Raw genomic sequence first — 19,166 nt, 5'->3', positions numbered from 1 at the left:
TATTAAAATTGTAACTTCCATATGTCAAGGTCTGTTTTCACATTACTCATAAGCTTTTCCTTCTATAGGAAAAAATCAGTAAAATTATTCTTAGGAAGTTAGATATCTTATCAATACATTTTTTTTTTAATGAAAAGGAACTTGAAGTTTTGAAGTTTTGAGTTTTGATACATTTTTCTAAGCTTTACATGCAGGAGTCTAAATGCATAAGCTGGTATATATGCATTATGGCTAGTGAGAGTTATTTCAATGCAAACATTTTAAAGAATGTTTAAAATCAATACTTCAAAATCTTTGAAGTGATTTCAAAATCATTTAGGATTTTTACATGAGTTTAAAATTCTACTCTGATTTTTCTTTTTCAAGTTTATTTATACATATATAATTATATAGAAATGTGTAAAAGTGACTGTCAGCTTACATAAATTATTTTTTTTTAATTTGGCTCCTGCTGCTAATCCAAGGTTACAGTGTAAAACACATCCTTCCATATTTTTCAAATACAAATTTACATACATGCACACTTCAGATATTGTAAATTTGGTTCCAGATTACAGTAAAACTCATATTGAAAAAAAGTGAGTCTAATAAATGTTCTGGTTTCCCTAAACATTAGAGGTGCATGTAAAAGTTATGCTTATACTATACTGTACCCCATTAAATGTACATTAGCATTGTCTAAAATGTACATGTTAAAAGATATTTCATTGCTAAAAATGCTACCCTCATTTGAGCTTTCAGTGAGTTGTAATCTTTTTGCTGGTGGAGGATCCTGCTTTGATGTTGATGACTGTTGACTAATCAGGGTGGTGGCTGCTGAAGGTGGAGGTGGCTCTGGCAATTTCTTAAGACCACAATGAAGCTCGCCAGATCCACGGACTCTTCCTTTCATGTAAGATTCCTCTGTAGCAGGAGATGTAGTTTGATAGCATTTACCCACAGTAGAACTTCAAAACTGGGGTCAATCTTCTCAAAACTTGCTTTATGAACTGTTTATGTAATATTCTAAACCCTATGTTGTCATTTCTACAGTCTACACAGCATTTTTACCAGGAGTAGACTCATCTCACAAAATCACTTTCTTTGCTCATCCTTAAGAAGCAACTCCTCATCTGTTCAAGTTTTGTCAAGAGACTGCAACAATACAGTCACATCTTCAGGCTCTGCTTCTAATTCTAGTTCTCTTGCTATTTCCACATCTGCATTTACTTCCTCCACTGAAGTCTTGAACCTCTCAAAGTTATCCTCGAGGGATAGAATCAACTTCTTTCAAACTCCTTTTAATGTTAATAGTTTGGCCTCCCCATGAGTCACACATGTTCTTCATGCCATCAAAATGGTGAATCCTTTCCAGAGGTTTTTGGTTTACTTTGCCAAGAACCACCAGAGGAATCACCATCTATGGCAGCTACAGCCTTAGGAAATGAATTTCTTAAATAATAAGACGTGGAAGTTGAAGGACTCCCTGATCCAGAAGCTGCAGAATGGATGTTGTGTTACCAGGCTTGAGAACATTAATCTCATTGAACGCCTCCATCAGAGCTCATGGGGGACCAGGTGCATTGTCAATGGGCAGTCCTATTTTGGAAGGAATCTTTTTCTCTGAGCAGTAGGTCTCATCAGTAGGCTTAGAATATTCTGTAAACCATGTTGTGAACAGATGTGCTGTCATCCAGGCTTTGTTGTTCTATTTATGAAGCACAGGCAGGATAGACTTAGTAATTCTTAAATGCTCTAGGATTTGTGGAATGGTAAATGAACACTCACTTCAACTTAACATCACCAGTTACATTAGCCTCTATTAGGAGAGTCAGTCTGTTCTTTGAAGCTTTCAAACCAGGCACTGACTTCTCCTCTCCAACTATGAAAGTCTGGATGGCATCTTTTTTCTAATAGAAGGCTGTTTCATCTATACTGAAAATCTATTGTTTAATGAAGCCACCTTCATTACTTATCTCAGCTAGATCTTTTTTTTTAATAATAAATTTATTTTTTATTGGTGTTCAATTTGCCAATATACAGAATAACACCCAGTGCTCATCCCATCAAGTGCCCCCCTCAGTGCCTGTCACCCATTCAACCCACCCCCCACCCTCCTCCCCTTCCACAACCCCTAGTTCGTTTCCCAGAGTTAGAAGTCTTTATGTTCTGTCTCCCTTTCTGATATTTCCTACCCATTTCTTCTCCCTTCCCTTCTATTCCCTTTCACTATTATTTATATTCCCCAAATGAATGAGAACATATAATGTTTGTCCTTCTCCGATTGACTTATTTCACCCAGCATAATACCCTCCAGTTCCATCCACATTGAAGCAAATGGTGGGTATTTGTCATTTCTAATGGCTGAGTAATATTCCATTGTATACATATACCACATCTTCTTTATCCATTCATCTTTCGATGGACACCGAGGCTCCTTCCACAGTTTGGCTATTGTGGACATTGCTGCTATAAACATCGGGGTGCAGGTGTCCCAGCGTTTCATTCCATCTGTATCTTTGGGGTAAATCCCCAGCAGTGCAATTGCTGGGTCGTAGGGCAGGTCTATTTTTAACTCTTTGAGGAACCTCCACACAGTTTTCCAGAGTGGCTGCACCAGTTCACATTCCCACCAACAGTGTAAGAGGGTTCCCTTTTCTCCGCATCCTCTCCAACATTTGTGGCTTCCTGCCTTGTTAATTTCCACCATTCCCACTGGTGTGAGGTGGTATCTCATTGTGGTTTTGATTTGTATTTCCCTGATGGCAAGTGATTTCTCATGTGCGTGTTGGCCATGTATATGTCTTCCTCTGTGAGATTTCTCTTCATGTCTTTTGCCCATTTCATGATTGGATTGTTTGTTTCTTTGGTGTTGAGTTTAAGAAGTTCTTTATAGATCTTGGAAACTAGCCCTTTATCTGATACGTCATTTGCAAATATCTTCTCCCATTCTGTAGGTTGTCTTTTAGTTTTGTTGACTGTATCCTTTGCTGTGCAAGAGCTTCTTATCTTGATGAAGTCCCAATAGTTCATTTTTGCTTTTGTTTCTTTTGCCTTCGTGGATGTATCTATCTTGCAAGAAGTTACTGTGGCCGAGTTCATAAAGGGTGTTGCCTGTGTTCTCCTCTAGGATTTTGATGGAATCTTGTCTCACATTTAGATCTTTCATCCATTTTGAGTTTATCTTTGTGTATGGTGAAAGAGAGTGGTCTAGTTTCATTCTTCTGCATGTGGATGTCCAATTTTCCCGGCACCATTTATTGAAGAGACTGTCTTTCTTCAGCTAGATCTTGTGGATCACTTGCTGCCTCACCTTACACTTTGATGTTATAGAGACGGCTTCTTTACTTAAGCCTTATGAACCAATCTTTGCTAGCTTCAAACTTTTCTTCTTCAGCTTCCTCACTTCTCCTGGCCTTCATAAAACTGAAGAGAGTTAGTGTCTTGCTCACGGTTAGGCTTTGTCTTAGGGAATGTTGTAGCTGTTTTTTTTTTTTTTTTTTAAGATTTTATTTAAATTCAAGTTAGTTAACAAACAGTAATATTAGTTTCAGGTGTACAATGTAGTAATTCAACACTTCCTTACATCACCTTAGTGCTTATCACAAATGCACTCCTTAATCCCATCACCTATTTCACTCATCCTCCTGCCCACCTCTCCTCTGGTAACCAACAGTTTGCTCTCTACAGTTAAGAGTCTGTTTCTTGGTTTGCCTTTCTTCCCCACCCCGCCCCATGCTCATTTGTTTTGTTTCTTAAATTCCACATGAGTGAAACTGCTACTAAAACTTTCTCCATAATAGCAATAAAGCTGCTTTGCTTTCTCATCATTCATGTGTTCACTGGAGTAACATTTTTAATTTCCTTCAATAATTTTTCCTCTACATTTACACCTTGGTTAACTAGTTGGCAAGAGGCCTAAGCTTTTGGCCTATCATAGCTTTCAAGATGTCATCCTCACTGAGCTTAATCATCTCTAGCTTTTGACTTAAAATGAGAGATGTGTTAACTCTTCCTTTTTACTTTCACACTTAGAGGTTACTGTAGGGTTATTAATTGGCCTAATTTCAATATTGTTGTGTCTCAGGGAATAGGAAGGCTGGAGAAGAGGGAGAGAGATGAGAGAAAACTGGTCAGTGGAGGAGTCAGAACTTATTAAGTTCACCATCTCATGTGGGTGTGGTTGGTTCATGGTGCTCCAAAACAATTAAAATAGTAACATCAAAGATCACTAAGCACAGATCACTGTGACAAATACAATAATAATGAAAACATTTTATGATTGTGAGAATCACCAAAGTATGACACACAGACACAGAATGAACAAATGCTGTTGGAAAAGTGGTGTCAAAAGACTTTTCAATGCAGGGTTGCTACAAATATCCAATGTGTAAAAAATTGCAGTATCTGTGAAGTACAATAAAGTGAAGTATGCCTATATATGGGTTTTGAGTCACTTTTTTACAAAAAAAAAATGTGTTTTACACACTTTTCTGCAATTTGTTTTTTTCTCTCAGCAATTCTATGTGGAAATCTGGTATATAACCCTAACGTTTTTTTTTTAATGGCTGCATAATATTCCCTGGTGTGAATGGAAATTATAATTTCCTCCCTACTCTACTCTTTGTCTAATGATAGGCATTTATCTTTATCTTCAGTGCTTTGTTACTAAGAGTAATGCTATAATAAATATACTTATACATATATATATATATATATATACATACTAGTACTCATATTTTTAGGATATGGGTTAACAAAAGTGGGGTGCTAGGTCAAGGGTAAACACATCCTAAATTTATTTTCTAAATCCACCCATCTTTTCATCTTTTTATTCAATCAACAGAGATTTATAACATAGCTCAGAAAATGCCAATATAATACTAGGTGTTAAGGATAAAACCTATCTCAATAAAAATATTATTAACCCCATTATGGTTTGAATCAAGTCTTTTCCCACCCAACCCAAAACCGTGCCCTTCTTTATATAGGACTTACATAAGCAGCATTCTGTACAGTTATTTAGAATTTAGAATGATCAAATGTAAACTGATAGGCTAGCAATACCATAGTATAAACAAGAAGTGTATTTTTATTGCTAAAAGGACACTAAGGCATGTTAGAAATGACCACAATTTCATACTATGAATTCTTTAATTTTATACTTACTTAAATGAAATATAAAACTATATTCTAAAAAAAATGTCCATAAATAAATCTTTAACCTTTCTTTTTCTTTCCTGATAATGACATCAGTTTCTCCATTAACAGTTTTAGTGAAAATTTGGCCTAATTTAAATTTTTCTGAGCTAGTTCTCATCTGAGAAATAGAAAGATTTTGGCTCCTTAATTTCCTTTTGTTCATACTTCTGAAAATCAAGAAACAAATACTATGATTTTACTTTTTATTTCTACTGCTTTTCATAATTTTAAAAAAATGTAATTATAATGGGTCTATGTAATAACACAAAATAAAAACCTTCAATATACTTATGAAAGAGCAGTAAGTTAAATATTATTGCTATTCAAGAACAAAAGTCTAAAATATATAGGGAAATATGTAAATAAAATGATATCAGAATATTTCTGTTAAAATATATAATAATGAATAGTGATGATTTGATGCTATTTTGTTTTTGATACTTTGTTTTTTAATATAAATAAATCCAAATTGACATAAAAACAAAACTAGATACTGAAGATGTTTCTTTTCTTTATTTCTGTAACACATGAAATTAGTTTCAGTTTTTAAGCCATATTTCATTATTACTAGACCTATCCAAAGATAAATTGACTTGGAACAAATTTAAGGTAATTATCATTAAGCCAAAAAATCTGGCAATAAACATGGTTTCCAAAAAGTGCTCTTCGCAGTAACTATAAAAAGAATATGGAAGAAAGCCAAAGAAATCTTTGTATTTACCCCTTTAAGATTTAATTACAAACTTCAATATTTTAAATTAAGAAATTAACCAAAGCTTATCTACAAACAAAATTGATTCTAGAAGTTAAAATAATAGTTGGAGCATTCTATATTAATACATATTTATGAAATTTGACACTAATTTAACGTAAAGTTTCATACTAATAAAAAGGGATTATTTACTTAGCCTATTTGTAAACATACCTAGACAGGTGTCTTTCTGGGTTCGTGGCTGTTTTCTTCTGAGAAGACGCTCATAAAGGACCTGCATGTTGGCCTTGGCTAGTTATAAGGATTGCACACAGCACTAGTTACTAATACTCCTTTTACAACAAAGTTTCCTAGAATTTTCCAACTTGTTATTAGTAGACTTAGTATTGATCTGACAGTACAGTTAGCTTAGAACACTAAAACAGAGTCTTTCAGTTAGTTAATTAGCTTATTAGAATGGTAAATGATGTACATTCAAGTTTATATTACTTCATTCTTTTTTCTATTTAAATATAGACACCATTCAACATTTCATAATGTTTGTCATTTCAGTATTATTTTTATGTTTTAATTTCTTAGAATTTTAGAGCTAGCAGGGATCTCAGACATAAGCTAGATCAACCCCTGCTTTTATAAGTGTAGATACCAGGGCCCAGAAAGATTACATAATTTGCCAAAGCCTAGATTCCAGAACTTGTGACTCCCATTTCTAGTAAGAGCTCCTTACACCAAACCGATATTTAACTACATGTCATCCAAAAAAAAAAAAAAAAATGTACATCATTCAACTAGGGGAAAAGAAAATGGCAAAAGCAGAAAGGAATTCAAGGCATTATTTTAAAAGATGGAATAGAATTTAGATACATTTTTGAAGCATGGTAGAGTTTAAGACTTTTAAATATACTTATTTAAAAACTCAAGAAAAATATCAAATAGTAAAAGGAAATACGGTAAATGTCCTCTATTCAAGAACTACTTTAGGGGCGCCTAGCTGGTACAGTTGGTTAAGTGTCTGACTCCTGGTTTCAGCTCAGGTCATGAGACTGAGCCCCGAGTCAGCTGAGCTCCATGCTCAGTGAGGGGTCTGCTTGAAACTCTCTCTCCCTCTTCCTTTGCACTCCCTATCCCCGCCCCTCTAAAATAAGTAAATAAATCTTTAAAAAACTATGCTATATCCATATATTAAAACTGGTGAAAAAAAAAAAAAAACTGGTGAATATAATGATAATTAGTCAACAGTGTTTTATAGAAGTATTATCTAGTGCTTATAATTTAATTTTGGTAGAATAAAAATAATGTTAATACTTAAGAATATGTAATTGTTTTATTTTAAATAGTTAACAGTATTTTAGATGTTCCCTAGAAGATGCATTCAAGAATAAATTAAAATTTGCAATAAATAGAAAATATAAATATGAAAAATTTAAGAATAACACAAAATGCTACCTACCAATATTTATTGAAGATGAGTCTTGACTTTAAAAATCCTTAGGAAACTATAATAAGCTTTGTGTTGATGCCTATATACTTTTCATGTAACAACAAAAACTATATTGTGCCATTTCATTCATTCATTTATTCAACAAATATATTTTAAATAGGTAGTATGTGAAAGGTACTCATTTTATTCTTATCACTATTATTTGCTTATTTAAGACTAGTCTAGGTTTGCTTTAGGATTTGGCTTCTGATAAAATATTTTAAGCAAATAATTTGGAATAAAGTTTATACTCACTTAAGTAATTAACTTCTGAAATTAAATATAAGGGCTCATAATTTCCATGTTATAGGTGTAAGGTCAAATTAATTTTATATAACATAAAATCCATTCTTCTCTGTGAGAAAATTTAAGGCCTGATAAATAAGTGAATTATCATGCTGAATTAGATTAATAAACTAGAAATAAAGTGCTAGTATATTAACTATTTGAAATAAATCTGTGGTTTGAAGAGATGCTTATTGTAGATATTAATTATATATTTTACCAGTAAACATTCTTTTTAGAGAGAAATATTTTGTAAGTTAAAATGTGATTTACGTGTTTTTTCATTATCAAATATTACAGGTTAAATCTATTTGAAAATTACATGCAAATAGATGTCTTCCTTATACAGGCATTTATAGGCCCACCTCATATGTGACTCTCTATATTAAAACCACTAAAGTCTCATCTTGCTGGGTGAGTTTCTCTTATTCATTCCAATGCTGGACTGATCACTTATTAAAGGAAGAGAAGTCAAAGCTCTTTAAAGATAGAGACCCTGTATTTCCTCCGCATCTAGCTCAGTACTTGACACAGTCGGTGGCCATAAAAATCCCAAGGGAATACACTATTAAGAAGTCTTAGTCCTAGAGCTATTTTACACTGTTTGCCTTTTGAATGTCCTTATCTTTCCTTCCTATTCACGCACATTTGGTTCCCTCTATTCGCCATATCTTTCAAATGAAATCCACTTCCTATATACAGTCCCAAAGCTAGTAAGTGAAAGAAATGGATTCAAACATGCACTCTAACTACAAGATTATGCCTCTACAAATTCTATTACATTATTCAACATCAAAACTATTAACAAATTTTCTTGTAGAAATACCATCATACATGGCTTCTGAGTTTCACATCACTTCTTTTTATAATTCCATTTCTTGGGTACAGGATATTGTCCTTCATTAATACTGTGGCTTAATAGTTTGGTAGTTTAGTCATTAACCAAAATTTATATGATTCTAAGATGTGTTGGAGTTAAAAAAAAAAAACAAATCAAGAAATATATGGAGCATAATTTTTCCATTAATTGAGGATAGTGATAGCCTAAATTAGTTCTATTCTACAAACATTTCTTTCATGTTCAAAAAAGAAGATTTTAAATAGTTTAAATTTAAGACAGAAATCTTAGACAGGATTTTCCTAAGGGAAACAGAAAGATTCTAAGTATATAAAATATCAAGAAAGAAGAGTATTTCAGAGAACAGTAATCAAAAGATTTCCACCATTTTTGTCTTGGGAAAGAACACATGAGCAAAAAAGAATAAATTTCCCCATTGCTTGTACACCTGTATATAACTGGAATACTTGAATTAAGGATTCCAAATAGTGAACCTAGTGATATCTGTTCATTAAATCCACTGGACTAGCTGCTCATAGGCAGTGGCACAATACCCAGCTGGATTTAAGCGAGGTCAAATCATAACATGTTCCTAGAATTCTTATGAATCCCCCAATAGACAATTATAAAAATAGGCTAGTACTCTCAAACCCAAGAATCATTTCTAATAACAGTAACTATTTTTATGAGTGCATCAATATTGTTAAAAGACTGAGATCTTTGAGAAACAAAGAAATAAAGAACACTGATTAAAGTAAAATTGAAAAGTAATTCTTGATTTATTCAAGTATATAATAAAATTAATTTATTAATAAATTAATGGAGGGATAACGAATGTGTGCTTAATAGATAAGCTAGTAGCTGATGTTTGAAAATAAAAGCTTATTAAACTATCATAAAAAGGTCTGAATAAAAACTTATTTTGGCTAATCCCAAAAATTTATCTTCTGCAAAATAAGTACAAAAGCATTTTGCAAACTACAAATGATACTCAAAATCAAGGCAATATGATTTTTTGTTGTGTACTATTATAACATATGCAGATATTACTGTTGGACTCAAATCTAGATGGATTGTTTTAGTGATTAAATTTCAAAATGTTAAAACTGAGTAATGTTATTATTCTCTGAAGTGAAATAAAAGAAATAAGATTTGAGATCACTTAAAACCAAATGTATATAAAAATGTTCCAAGTACCCACAATCTGCTTAGATTGTTAAATATTTGAAGCACGGATTTAGTTTATCTTTCCATGATTCTATAGGTAATGACAACATTTGCTTTATAGTATGCTTTCTGGTTATATTTTCATAGGAGTAGCATATTGACATATATTTTTAAAAAATCTATCAAAAACTCATTTCAAACTTAGCATGGAGGAGTTACCTCTCTATATCATAAATTTTTTTTTTTAATTGCAGAAAGTAATTGCCAAGGGTCAAAAAAGATGGAATCAAGAGAGAGGTAAAAGTGAAGCTTACAAACATTATAGGTTTAGTATAGAAAAACTAGCAAAGCTGATAACTAGCAAAATGAGAATGAAGAGAAGACTTGAACTATAGGTTAGGTCTGGCTACTTTTAACATACCCAGTTCTAGTTTCTGACAAGAGGGAATCTCTTCTGTTACCGTAATGAAGTAGCTGTGCAATCCTTTGAAGGCTAGCAGCAAAGTGGCACAAAGTGTATAATGAAAATGATAGGCATGATGTAGGAAGGAGTCTGCAATGATGAAGCTGCAACCCTAAACAAAGAATGGATTTGGGATATAGAATGTTAGTTATCAAAAATCTAAAAATATTACACTTGAAATAGTAAAACAAAGGAAAAAATCCTAAGCGTTTATTAATTAGTTATTCTAAAACATAAAAACAAAATCAGCAATATTTTAGGGAGTTGCTCTTTTTCATTCAAGTAATTTAAACACATAAAATGTAACTCTAATAATTTCAATTACAGTGGGCTTTTAAAACAAGCAGATTAAATTATGGTTTTTGAAAATTTGAGATTCAGATTCCATTTGTGAGGGACAGATACTCTGCTTTTATAGTGTCAGCCCATTTCCTTCTAAGGGAATAGTGGTTGTACTTGTACTACTGCAAGCTTAGGTTTCAACCCTGGCAACTGATCTTTACAAGGTCCTTTGGAGTGATGCTACCAGTTCTGTTAAAAGGAGCAAGAGGTAACAGTAACAAGTTAAAAAAGGCACTGGGTGTCAAAGACCTCTATCCACTAAATCTGGTAAATCTTTAAGTATCAGGCTAGTTTCCATAATAAACAATCAGAACCAATCAATTTGTTAAGATCATATTTAACTAGGTCTGTAAGTTGTTGAGCTAAGATAATTAATAAACAAAATAAACATAACATTCACAGATGAAACAGTTAAAGAATACTTCATTTAAAATGAGAGGAAAAAGGATGTATGAATGTATCAGTTCTTACGTCTGGTGATAATTGTTTTGTGTAGTTAATACCAAAGACCACGCTTTCAAGAGTAGGAATCACAGAATCTTTGTTTTGTGCTGGTGCATTTCTATTTAACCAAGTAGTCTTCACAGGGCGAGGAAAGCTGGAGGAATAAATATTACATTATTATTGTCGTAATAGTCTATTTGAATGTTAAATGTTTAAAAATGAAAATTTTCTAAAGATAAAGAGCAAGACTTTTGCATGGCTATAATTTCTAAAGTACTCTTAAATTTTTTTAATAATTGGAATTATTATGAAAAGGCAATGAATATATAAAAAACTAAGACTAGATGCCTGAGATAATTTTTCCATAACTGGGCTTCAGGAAATCTCAAATAATTCTAAAGATAAAACTGTGGAATCTAGAGTAGTTAAATGACAAACGGGGGTCAAGCTTTAATCTGGAAATGCTGGACTGTCAGAACCTCTACCAAGTTTATAAAGTTAAAAATCAAATATGGATGCTAGTTACAGGAATAAAGAGCTTCTCATGTAAATGTAAAAAAAGAAATATTACCAAATCTACTTGTTATCTCTTTTTCTCAAAGACAAGATATTTCCTTTCTCTTTACTACAAATCTAGAAACTCTATTAAGACAAACTTCAAGTAGTCCAAGTTACTATCTCAATTGCATATTATATAAATTACTGATGTTAGTATTAATATTATATTTAATGTACCGTAAGTTCTATACAATAAGCATATTCTGTTTGTTTAAAACCATATACAATTTTGAAATAAAGTATTGGCTAGTTGTAAGTAGGCCAAAGCATTTGAACTGTTTGGCAGTTCGGCAAAAAGGAAAAGACAGGAAAGTAAATCAGTTTTGCCATAAGCAGAAAGCAGCCTTCATTTGCAAAAATTAATTTGCTTTGCAAAAATATCGATATCCCAGCAAAGAAGGGCATTGCAAGTCAATGGTAAGTTACACTTGCTACAATATGTTTTTCAGAATTGAGGCATAAAACGTGTACTTAAAAAAGTTCAAACATAAAAATAGGTTATGAAAAAAAAAAGCAAAGAAAGAAATCCTCTGTGGGGTTACATTTATTACAAAAAAATGATTTAACGTCTTTAGTTGGGTTGATATTAGAAACTGTTTTCAATAAAAATAACATTTAAAAAGATGATATTGTAAAATACGTTTCCATTTTGTTTAGAGGAGAAAAAAAAAAATCCATCCAGAAAAAAACTTCCGGAAAAACTTGTCAAAGCATAGTGAGGAATGTTACCCTTAACATGACCCCTCCAGCAGCAGGCACCAGCAAAAAAGCTTTTCTTTACCCTTTTCTTGCTTCCCTTCTCCAATCTCTCGTTTACAGACAAGGAAAAAGGCAGGGAAAGATGTTAACTTCTTTCATGGTGAAGTTCTAGCCGCAAGAGAGGGGATATGAAGGCCCATGGCAGCTAGGTAAGGCCCAGCAACCTCAGCTGCTGCAGCACCTCAGTATCCTTCCCAGTCACTAACCAGAGCCAACAGTTAATCCTCTTGGCTCCTGATTCTGAGCCAAAAATGTCTTCTTCCAGTAGACGGTCTCTAGGAGATGAGCTGCCTCTTTTTCCTACTAGTCTGTGGCAAAAACTGCTGCATTGCAAGAGGAAGCACACATTTAACTCACTAGGATTGGTGATATAAATATCACTAACTCTATTTAGTCCGGGCCTTAGAAAACAACATGAATAACCTGAGCTAACCTCTATGAATTGTTTGTACATTTCTTAGAAGAGAAACTGAGCCAGTGTTATAAAAAAAAAAAAAAAGTAATGGTTGAAATGATTCAGTTAGGATTCTTACTGTAATTACAAGAGATTTAGAAAACTACAGAAATGTATTTTATCATTACACTTTCAGCATTAAAACCTGACATAATTCATAAAAAATAATATTGTATACTACTTATTTGAAAGTTATATTTCAAAAAAGCCACTTTTCTTATCAAAGAAGTTTTACTCAGTTATCATGTTATTACATATTAATTTATTCAATCAACATCTAAAATTTTTTTGAAGTTTTTAATAAAATTACATAATAGGAAAGTTCCCTATTACATATCCAAAAGTTTTAATAATCGAGAACAAGCTCTCTAAAGGCTTAAGAGGTAAGACAAAGATAGCAAAACAACTAGTTACAGATCTAACTATAGAATAAGGAAAGCAAAGCAAGTCATTAGGAGAAACATTTATTCCTGGCCCTGTGCTCTCAAAGAAACCATGCAACTACACAATGGCAGAGGTTCTCAGAGGTTTTTTAAATTTTTTTTCAGAGGTTTTAAGACAATTTAAGGATATGTGCCACAGGAAGCTGTTACTTGTGGGCAATAGGTTAAGTTGTACTGGTCTTCTATAAACTTTGAGGGTAATTATACAGAATTACCTATTTAGTTTTTCTGATAAATCAGTTTAACATTTTTTTAAAGATTTTATTTATTCATGAGAGACACAAAGAGAGAGAGAGAGAGAGAGAGGCAGAGACATAGGCAGAGGGAGAAGCAGGCTCCATGCAGGGAGCCTGATGTGGGACTTGATCCCGGGACCGCAGGATCACGCCCTGAGCCAAATATAGACGCTTAACTGCTGAGCGACCCAGACATCCTTTTTTTTTTTTTTAAGATTTTCATTTTAACATTTGAACCCTGAAGTATCACCCCAAGTATCAGTTGTTGGAATCAGACTGGAAAAAAATTGTAGACAGTTCAGTAATCAAATCAACTTGGAGTCTTTTCATTTAAGTTACTAATTTTGAAAGTGTCCGTCTGTTGCTCATACCACAAGAGAATGATGTTTACGGAAAAAACTGAAGGGCCTGAAATATATTCTCACATAATGAAACACATCTCCCTATGAAAGTGGCCAGAGAAAATAATTATCTCAATGCATTTATTATAATCTAGAATATTATGTACCTTTAGGCTAAAATGGTACATGTTATAGTTTAAAAAGTTTATTAGTTAAGATACACAAATTGATTAATGACTTAGAAAACAAGAATTATTATATAGCACAGATTTAAGAAAAAATTAGGCAATCCAGAGAAGAGACCAAGAAACTGAGAAAAAACTAATATTTTTCCAGAAAATGAACACAGTATAGCATTATTTAAAAACACAGATACAGACTAAACAATGCTGTATGGTTATTTCCAGACTGCATTATTTTCCTTGGTTAGTTTATTTGACAAAGATTGCTCCATATTTCTGTATTAAAAGAATTATCAATCTAATGTTTCCATGTTCTTAAAAGTTATTTTATTATTCTAGTCTAAACTGAAAACATTTATTTCATAATTATAAATTAGAACTCCCTCATTACTTCAATTATCTTTATCAAAGTATATGTTTTCACTATAAAATGACAGATACTACATTAATAAGGACCAGAGTATTGGCTAAATTTACCTTATTAGTGGCTGGTGTAGTGCAACTAATGATGCATGAACTGTAACGGACACAACAGAAAGGTGGAAATAATCAAACATAACATTAACATGATGATGAAGGCCTCTATGGAGGCTAAAGTGCAGCTTCAATGTTCGGCTACTTATTAGTTGCAAGGCATTCAGATCATCTGCCCTAGAAAAAGCAACACATTTACATATAAGTATGGCATATTTAGTAAAGGCTAATATTTTGTAGAGTAGTTTCAATGATCAAAACATTTAGTTACTTAATTATTTTTTTAAAACTTAAAATGAGAATAATTTTTAAGGTATCACATTTGCATTAAACAGAAATGTGAAATCTAATAATAAGAAAATAACCACATCTTATATTTAGTTTTCTACCAGTCCATGGATACAGATTTTCACTAACGTCCCTATAAAATGTAGTTAAAATTATTTTTCTTGTAAAAAATTTTATCATTAAGTGCTGCTTGAAATTAAGCAAGCAGCTGGTAGATATTTGATTATAGATATACTCTGTCATTAGACTGACACATATAAAAAATTAAAACAATGCTATGAGAATGATTTCCAAGTGTGTTTGTGTATATGTGTGTATATATTTTAACCCATACAAACATTATAACTACCTATAATTTACAAACTACTCATTTCAGCCTACTTCATTTACAAAATTCTGACTTGGTTTAAAAATAACCCCAAAGGCATTCTTACAGGGGAGTAGTAGCTACCACATAAAAAATTCTTATTCCTCCATGATAGTAAAGAGGACATCTCATATAGACCTTTTAAAATGTGACTGCTTAGTCATATATCCTACAAGTATCTAAATTTATATGTAATTTTCAAGTATTTCTACAAGTACATTTGAAATGAGAGAAAAACCCTACAAAAATAAAATTGTTAAACAAATCTGATTCTTGTTTTAAATGAACACAAGCACAGTGTGTCCCTAAAATATATGACTATATGTCCAGATGTGTGAACAAGTTCACAATAGTCAATCCTAAAACTTCCTCAAGGGCTCCAGGAATTAATGAACTAGAAAAAATTGCAAAGTATAAAGGTCATCAGTCTTAAAAACTCTCTAATCATCAAGAGTCCTGACTAAAGATGGCATCACTCATGCCATAAGATGGTCAGTTACACAGTGAAAGAGTTTGGTTATACTTAAATGTCTCATAGTAGTGGTATTATGTCAACAGTGGAGTTTCTAGAGCCTAGGAAATTATTTCTTCAACTTGTATGATTTGTTACCTGGGGCTCATGGAATGGACACAGTAGGCCTAACTACTCTCATGAGACTCCATAGACAGAAGTAGTTCAAATAAACAAAAAAGGGAGAAGCTAGATTCTAACAAGAAAGTGGGGAATAGATAGCAGTTATGAAAACTAAAGATCTTTGTTTGAATAGCCTACTTACGAATAATCTCCATCTGTGAAGTGTAGATCCAAGGATAACAAAAAATTCATTTCTTCAAGGGTTTCTTCAATCTAAAGAGAAATTACAATATAAGGGGTCTTTCTGAATACTTATAGAAAGTTAGAAATATGTCTTGAAGCTTTACAAAAAATATTTATCTAAATACATATGAAGAGATGTTTACCTTTTTTTCATCCAACAACATTTTAACTTTGAAGATCATGACATCATTTAAAACAACCTCCTCATTTTTATATAGAATTTGAAATGTTTTACTGCAAATCAGAGATTCATGAACTGAAGCTGGAAAGGCTAGAGTCACACCTAAAACAGATAAGATATGTAACTGACAGGTAAAAAGGAAAAATTTAATACAAGTAAATTAGTACTTTAATAAGTTTGATTATATTACTCCAATGTCATTATCATTTTATATAGCAGTATTAGAACACTTCTGGAAGTTTAATAACTTCTATATAAAAAATGAGTAAGTACATGATAACCACTATAAAATTGTACAATTTATTTTAATCTGAGAAGGTGCATGAAAAAAATCTCAAGGTATATTTTAAAAAATATATTTTAGTTATTGGAGAGAGAGAGAGAGAGAGAGAGAGAGAGAGAGAGAGCACAAGCAGGGGGTAGGGGCAGAGGGAGAAGCAGACTCCCTGATGAGCAGGGAGCCAGACCTGGGGCTCAATCCCAGGACCATGAGATCATCACTTGAACTGAAGGTAGATGCTTAACCGAATGAGCCACCCTGGCACCCCTCAAGGTTGATTTATCTTAAGAGGAATAATTGATATGTATATTCAGAAGGAAGCAATTTAGTTTTCCACTGATGCACAGTAAAGCATTTGACTGGCCTCTGTCCTAGTTGCTTAATGGTAACCTCTAATCCCTTGGAATAAAGGATTTGTTTGGGTTTTGTCCCAATTCCTTGGAAATGACCTCTAAATTCTTAGAATTTTCCTGGACAGGCAACTACATGGGAGAACACCTGAGGCTGGGGGAAGTGGAGTGCTGGAACTTATTCACAGTTGGCCCAGATAATTTATGGTAAGGAGATGACTCAGGATGCGGGCTGGCCACACAAGACCAAGAAAGGTGGGGCTTGAGACACATAATGGGAGCCCAACCTCCAGTGAGGGGAAAAGGGCCTGGAGATTGAAGTTTTGCTGATTGGTAATACTCTACATATTGTCACATACAAACTTTCTGGGAGGGTGACACATCCTGTCTCCTAGGGGAGAGAACACAGAAGCTTCACAAATCTGGGACCCTCTCAGACCTTGCCCTATGTATCTCTTCTTTTGGTTGGCTTGGATATGTATCCCTTTGCTATAATAAAACTAAAATAATAAGGAGAGTGCTTTCCTGAGTTCTGTGTGTTGTTCTAGCAACTTCAAACCTGAAGGGGTAATAGGAACCCCAAATCTGTAGCCATCTAATCAGAAATGTGGGTAACTTGTGGACCCCTGAAGTGCGACCTTATGTTTGAAATCAGCTCAGTCTTGTGGAAGACTGTGCCCTTTACATGTAAAAATGGTCTACTTCCATCCAGGTTGCAGGTGTCAGGTCATTACAACAAGGTGGAACTTAAACATTTAAACAAGGTGGGCATCTCTGCAGAGCAGGGAGCAGAGTGGGATACTACTCTGGTATCTGGTAAATGGAGCAATCCATATGGAGTGGCTGCCTGATGTTGGAGCCTATGTAGGATGAAGAGGGCAATCCTGGTGGAGGGATAACTTAGGGTAAGGTATTGGGAGCCCAAGCAAGATGAAAAGGGCAACTACAGGGAAGAACAACTAAGGGGGTGCAGGGGAAAGGGGGTGCTGGAGCCCAAATTAGGTGAGGAAGGTGTTCTTGCAGAGGGGCAGCCAGGTACAGGCATAGGAGTCCAAAAAGGATGATGATGATGGTGAGGGTGGGTATGCGCAGCAGCAGCCTGATAAACTCTCATGGGGGTAAAGTAAGGTGAGACCAACATCCCCTACAGAAGGAAGTCCTGATACAAAGACTTAGTATGTTCAAGTGGCTTTGAGAAGAGTACCTACACAAAGAAGTGACTTGGCATGAGGTGCTGAAGCCCAAGAGGTGTAAGAAGAGCATTCCGAGGGAGAGGGAGCAGTGAGAAGAGACTGGCACATATGAGAGAATGATCACATAAAATACTATATTAAGGATAATGAAAGTCAGGTTTCTCATTGAAATCTTTCAGAGGGATGCCTGGGTGGCTCAGTGGTTGAGTGTTTGCCTTCAGCTCAGGGTGTGATCCCAGAGTCCTGGGATTGAGTTCCACATTGGGCTCCTCGCAGGGAGCCTGCTTCTCCCTCTGCCTATGTCTGCCTCTCTCTGTGTCTCTCATGAATCAATAAATAAAATCTTAAAAAAAAAAATCAGAGAAAGGATGTATATGGAAAGTAGATACAAATATAAATGAATCCTATGGTACTGGATTGAAATTAGAAATACATGAACTCATGTTTTTCACAATATATTTAGATAAAGATTGGTGCAAATTTGCATATGCATATGTAAATATATGTGTGTGTACATACATAACTCACTAGCTCTGTCCACTAAAAAGCCCTGGGAGGAACACATCCCCAAATATTGGTTTCATAATACTATCTTACATTAAAGGAACCAGAGTTTTTGGAGAAATGGTTGACACCAGAGCTGGGGCACAGATAGGACAAGAGAAGTCTGGATCATCTTTTCATACCAGAAAGCAAAGAAGTGCTAAAAGAATAAGGGGACATATCAAAAGGACATTGAGCTAGCTTGGAGAGGCTACCCCTGGTCATTTCAGGGATGAACAGAGCACAAAATAAATTATGACAGTCACAGATTAATATCCATTGAATAATAGAGAAATTCTTAAGTCCATATGATATATATATATATATATATATATATATATATACACACACACACACATATGAATGAAGTGAAAAAGCAGATGTTTGAAGTGAAAAAAGAGTAAGTTTAGGGTAGAGAAGTCTAAAATGATCCAAGTTAACATCATTAGTAGTGGGACAGACAAATCATGTACCACCTACTAGGATATAATGAGAAGAACATAGTATCATTTCAGAGATACTCTTGTCAAAGGTGCATAACCTGAATCCAATCATGAGGAAATCACAAAGCAATTCAAATTGAAGCACTTTCTACAAATTAATAGGATTGTAGTCTTTAAGAGTTTCAGGGTCATGGAAATTAAAAAGGACCAAGGAACTGTTCTATGATGAAGGAGACTAAAGAGACAACAGCTAATTACCAGCCATGATTCTGAACTGGATCATTCTTCTATAAACAACTTTATTGGGACAACTAGCGAAACTTGAATGGGTTGAGGATAGACAGT

At 33.8% G+C, this 19,166-nt stretch overlaps 1 protein-coding gene across 14 annotated transcripts in view; it reads right to left on the bottom strand.

The window, feature by feature from the left end:
* FAM135A (family with sequence similarity 135 member A) overlaps positions 1-19,166 on the bottom strand; it is a 133,248-nt gene that overhangs the window by 70,339 nt on the left and 43,743 nt on the right. For 6 of the 14 annotated variants that reach the window (XM_055329695.1, XM_055329699.1, XM_055329696.1 and 3 more), the window contains 7 exons: positions 15,975-16,114; positions 15,791-15,861; positions 14,363-14,536; positions 12,436-12,552; positions 10,940-11,066; positions 10,085-10,238; positions 6,107-6,184 (listed from right to left, as the gene is read on the bottom strand). In XM_055329695.1, coding sequence (XP_055185670.1) covers positions 6,107-6,184; positions 10,085-10,238; positions 10,940-11,066; positions 12,436-12,552; positions 14,363-14,536; positions 15,791-15,861; positions 15,975-16,114 — 861 coding nt within the window. Of the gene's footprint in view, positions 1-6,106; positions 6,185-10,084; positions 10,239-10,939; positions 11,067-12,435; positions 12,553-14,362; positions 14,537-15,790; positions 15,862-15,974; positions 16,115-19,166 lie in introns of those variants that run through there. The other 8 variants (XM_055329698.1, XM_055329704.1, XM_055329707.1 and 5 more) reach the window with 4 other exon arrangements.

This window comes from Nyctereutes procyonoides, unplaced genomic scaffold (assembly GCF_905146905.1).
Source record: "Nyctereutes procyonoides isolate TBG_1078 unplaced genomic scaffold, NYPRO_anot_genome, whole genome shotgun sequence".
NCBI classification, from domain to species: Eukaryota; Metazoa; Chordata; class Mammalia; order Carnivora; family Canidae; genus Nyctereutes; species Nyctereutes procyonoides.
This window is presented reverse-complemented; position numbering and strand designations above follow the sequence as displayed.